Below are 4,835 nucleotides of genomic sequence, written 5' to 3' on the forward strand. Positions count from 1 at the left end.
TACCTCTCTGGGCCATAAGATGTGGACTACCTTGGGATGGGACAATAAAGTAATGAGAGAGAAAAATCTAATATATTCCTTGACTTTGGGGTAGCGCGACTCTGTTGCAGCTAACTTTCATGTGGGAGAAATAGGCCCTGTCGGAGAACAGAAGTAGCTCGCTGAGTGTCTGATTTTTTCCGAGCTTTTATTACCTCTCTGGGCCATACGATGTGGACTACCTTGTGGTTTGTTTGTTGTTTGTTACGTGTAAGGATTACCCACATGACAAGCAAACAATACATAATTCGTTTGATCTTATCGAGGTTATCGTTCCGAATAAGTTGTTGTATATACTGTAAACATTCCACTTTTAAACACATTTTTAAAACACCTGTTGTGAACACTGAATGAATTACTCTTTTACAAAAATAACACATGAATAACACACACTAAATAATGTTTACCATTTGTGCTACTTTTACCAGTTGAATTAAACAAACTTCACCAACAAAGTATTGCGACAAATTACGCACCCGAATTAAGGCATTAATTCCCATGTCATTTTGTTCAATTTGTCTATGCTACTACCCGTAGTACATGTAGTATGTAGTCAAAATAGTCGGAAAGTTTCAAAGCAAACTAACAAGTCCTTGCTGACATACAGCGCTTTTTCGCATAATGCCCCTCGTAATTAACGCAAAAAACTCCCGTTTTTGACCGCACATACGATCGACACCTGCATCAGAAGGAATAGCATAGAACACAAAATATGCGAGCGTGTGAATCCGTGATTTGTAAAAATGTAAAACAATCGCCCCGCGATTTACAAATCACGTAAATGCGCCGGATATTTTCTTGTCATCTCCAAAGTCAAGGGATCTATTAAATGTTTTCAATAAGGAATCAGAAAGGCCATATACATTCCGCTCCGCGCATATCTATTAACCCATATCCTACCATGCACGCTTCACACGTGCATTAAAAAAGTTGAAGGTTTCAGTGGCAATGAAAGCGAGATCACTTTTGATTTTGATGTGCCGCGATTGCTGATAGAGTTGTCTACCTTTCCAACACCCCTTCCCGCTTCCTGCTTGCAAAACTCACACGTGGAAACATCTTTTCTGCAGCAGACTCGGAAAAATGACTTCGAAATCTTCACGTCAATCTCAGTAAGTGCCATTTATTTACAAAAGCAGTTATGTTGCTAAAGCTTGCACTTTTATTTGCATGGACATCTATGGAAAAACATGTTAGATTCGATTTGTGTGTAGGATGAAAGTTCCATGGAACTTTTGATCGAAGTAAAAGGTAACGTCTCTGCACGCTCCAAGCGTGCATGGTAGTGAAAGGCCCCTATATTTAGTGCTGGGCTACGTACGCTTCACGCGTGCATGGTAGCGAGAGACCCCTGGGTGTTGTGTACTTACATACTCTATAAACATGCACATAGTAAAATGCTTTTGACTTTCAAATAAACATGCAGTGGCGGATCCAGTGGTGCGGCGTAGGGGGCACTATTTCTTGTTCTTTTGATGATAATATTGTGTTCTTTTGATGCTATGTTCGTATTGTGTTCTTTTGACGCTATGTTCGTGTCTCTGCTCTCCCCTGCAATGTCGCCCCCCCCCCCCTCCCCGTCTGGCATGGTGTTGTGGGTTATGAATGCATACATTCTTGTAAGTGTGCATATTTCTGTATGCAATCATGCATTTACATATAGGCTCATACATACATTGTATACACTCTCGCTTGCACCAAACACACTAAATTCTTTGCAAGTTATTCAAACATACTGACGTTACTCTATTTCTTTGCATTCTTTTTCAGACTCCCACGACGGATGAACGTACATGATGTCTTGAGTCAACTCGAGGAAGATGGATTCTTCAATGCAGCTGTGTACATCACTCCCCCAGGTGATGGGGAATTATCTGATGAAGACAGCGGAGAGGAAGATGGGGGTGGACAGGTAAACAATTTGAACCGTCGTCAGCTTCACGCTGAGGCTGAAGGAGTAGTGACTCGCAGTGATGGACAGGTATTCAGAATGGGTGGCCCGAACGACGAGGCTGAGTTAGATCAAGACCCGCCTGGACGACCTGCCTCTCCACAACCAGTACCCGCTTCTCCACAACCAGTACCCTCCTCTCCACAATCAGTACCCGCCTCTCCACAATCAGTACCCGCCTCTCCACAATCAGTACCCGCCTCTCCACAATCAGTACCCGCCTCTCCACAATCAGTACCCGCCTCTCCACAATCAGTACCCGCCTCTCCACAATCAGTACCCGCCTCTCCACAGCAGGCACCTGCTCTACGTAACCTACGTAATCGCCAGCGAAATCAACCTGCTCCTATTCAGGTACCGGTGCCTCGGCAACAGCTTGCAGGCCGCCTGCTACAGAATCAGAGGCAACAGCGCCTGCAGCAACCTGCTGTGCGTAATTGGAGACGGGAAGATCTTCCAAGAAATCTAAATCTCCAACAACAGTGGCCTGTCCTTCCACAAGCACAATTTCTCAATGAAAACCTCAATCCTTTGGAGATGTTTGAACTCTTTATTGACGATGACGTGGTTGATTACATCGTGGATCAGACAAATCTTTACGCGAGGAGAGACAAAGGGAACCACACCTTTGTTACCACCAGGCAAGAGTTCCGCACATTTATGGCCATACTGCTCCTCTCTGGATACAACCAGATTCCACGCAGAACCATGTATTGGGAGAGAAACACTGACTGTCACAACACCGCTGTCTCTGGTGCCATGAGCAGGAACAGGTTCGATGAACACATGAGATTTCTCCACCTTGCAGACAACAACACACTGGACCCAAACGACAAGGTCAGCAAAGTCAGGGCATTCGTCTCGATGATCAACGAGAGGTGTCTGTTGTATTTCCCTGAGCAGCAACATCTCTCAATCGATGAGAGCATGGTCCCCTATTTCGGACATCACTCGACAAAACAATTCATCCGAGGGAAGCCAATTAGATTTGGTTTCAAACTGTGGACCCTCGCTGACCCGCTTGGGTACGTTGTTCAATTCGAACCGTACACTGGGGCTGGCGGTGGTCAACCATACGGTCGTCTTGGTCTCGGGGGAACGGTGGTCAAAGATCTGATTTCGGAGCTTCCACAACGCCCTTATCACCTGACATTTGATAACTTCTTCACATCTCTTCCACTGCTGAGTGATCTTGCGGCTAACGGCATAGGGGCGACAGGAACAATCAGGAAGAACCGCATAGAACACTGCCCAATGAGAGATGCCACCCGGTTCGCCAAAGAAGACCGTGGTGCCCTAGACTTCCGTCATGACCGACGCAGCAACGTACTGGTTGTGGAATGGAACGACAACAGTGTAGTGACCGTGGCGAGCAACTGCGATCGTGTGATGCCGCTTGCACGAGTTCGGCGCTGGTCAAGAGCACAACGTCAGTTTGTTCAGATAGAGCAGCCAGATCTGATCAGAGTGTACAACGCAACCATGGGTGGAGTTGACAGGGCAGATCAAAATATCAATGCCTATCGGATCTCTTTGCGCACCAAAAAGTGGTGGTGGCCATATTTTGCACATGTGCTGGAACTCGTGATGCAGAATGCGTGGCTGTTGTTCCGGAGAACAGATGCACACACCGCCGAGCCTCTCGACTTGCTTGCCTTCCGGCGACGCATTGTGCAAGTCTACCTGATGCGGCATGGAGCCATTGCCATGCCACGGCGTGCTGCTCGACTTGCTCTGCCTGCCGTCCACAGAGTGCCAGACGAAGTCAGGTTTGATGGCGTCGGTCATTTCGCTGGTCCATCGCAGACAACAAAGCGGTGCGCACTGTGCAAGAAGAACACCAAGAAACTCTGCCTGAAATGCACAGTTGGACTTCACAATCAGTGCTTCAATGCGTTTCACGGCATCCACTGAGCGTGCAGGTCTTCCATGACGCTCTGCTCAACTTGCCATGTCTACAGAGCTCAAAGTTGAAACTTATGAGTTTGAGAAACTATTTGTGAACTGTAGGTCTTGTCATCACTACTTTGTGTTTGTTCGTATCATTTGTTTGTGAAGTTTTGGAGATAAAAAAAACACGTACCCTCTTGATACCATGCACTCTCTGAGCGTGCATCATGAGAACACTTATACGTACCCGTTGGCTACCATGCACTCTTCAAGCGTGCGTCCTCAAAAACTCATAAGAAAAATAAAAGTTCAAATGTTATGATTATATTTGTGTTAGAGAGTGTGTTTGTGATGGGAAAAAGCGAAAAAAAATAAAAAATATCTAAAAAAAAAATGTTGGTAGGATATGGGTTAAAATCCTTCGGCAACAAATTATTGCGACAAATTACGCACCCAAATTAAGGCATTAATTCCTATGTCATTTCGTTCAATTTGTCTATGTACTACCCGTAGTAGCTTACATGTAGTATGTAGGCAAAATATTCGGAAAGTTTCAAAGCAAACTAACAAGTCCTTGCTGACATACAGCGCTTTTTGGCATAATGCCCTTAGTAATTGACGCAAAAACTCCTGTTTTTGATCGTAAATGCGATCGACACCTGCATCAGAAGGAATCCCGTCGCGATATAACCTTCGTGGTTGAAAACGACGTTAAACACCAAATAAAGAAAGAATCAGAAGGAATAGCATAGAAGACGTAATATGCGAGCGTGTTAACCCGTGATTCGTAAAAATGTAAAACAATCGCCCCGCGATTTACAAATCACGTAAATACGCCCGATATTTTCTTGTCATCTCCAAATTAAGTCAAGGGATCTATTAAATGTTTTGATTCTTATTTCATTACTTTTTTGTCCCATCGCAATTCCCCCCAATGGAAGGCTAGCAGGAACAA

General features: G+C 45.0%; 1 protein-coding gene across 1 annotated transcript; it reads left to right on the forward strand.

The window, feature by feature from the left end:
• Nucleotides 1–1,822: 1,822 nt before the first annotated feature.
• Nucleotides 1,823–3,904, forward strand: LOC138965668 (piggyBac transposable element-derived protein 3-like). The gene has a single exon (XM_070337843.1). It carries the CDS (start codon nucleotides 1,823–1,825, stop codon nucleotides 3,902–3,904), a length of 2,082 nt encoding a protein of 693 aa, XP_070193944.1.
• The last annotated feature ends 931 nt before the right edge of the window (nucleotides 3,905–4,835 follow it).

The sequence above is a fragment of the Littorina saxatilis genome, linkage group LG4 (genome assembly GCF_037325665.1).
Source record: "Littorina saxatilis isolate snail1 linkage group LG4, US_GU_Lsax_2.0, whole genome shotgun sequence".
In the NCBI taxonomy this organism is placed as follows: Eukaryota; Metazoa; Mollusca; class Gastropoda; order Littorinimorpha; family Littorinidae; genus Littorina; species Littorina saxatilis.

Coding starts and splice junctions, on each gene's coding strand:
- LOC138965668 (XM_070337843.1), top strand. CDS start 1,823: ATGAACGTACATGATGTCTTGAGTCAACTCGAGGAAGATGGATTCTTC.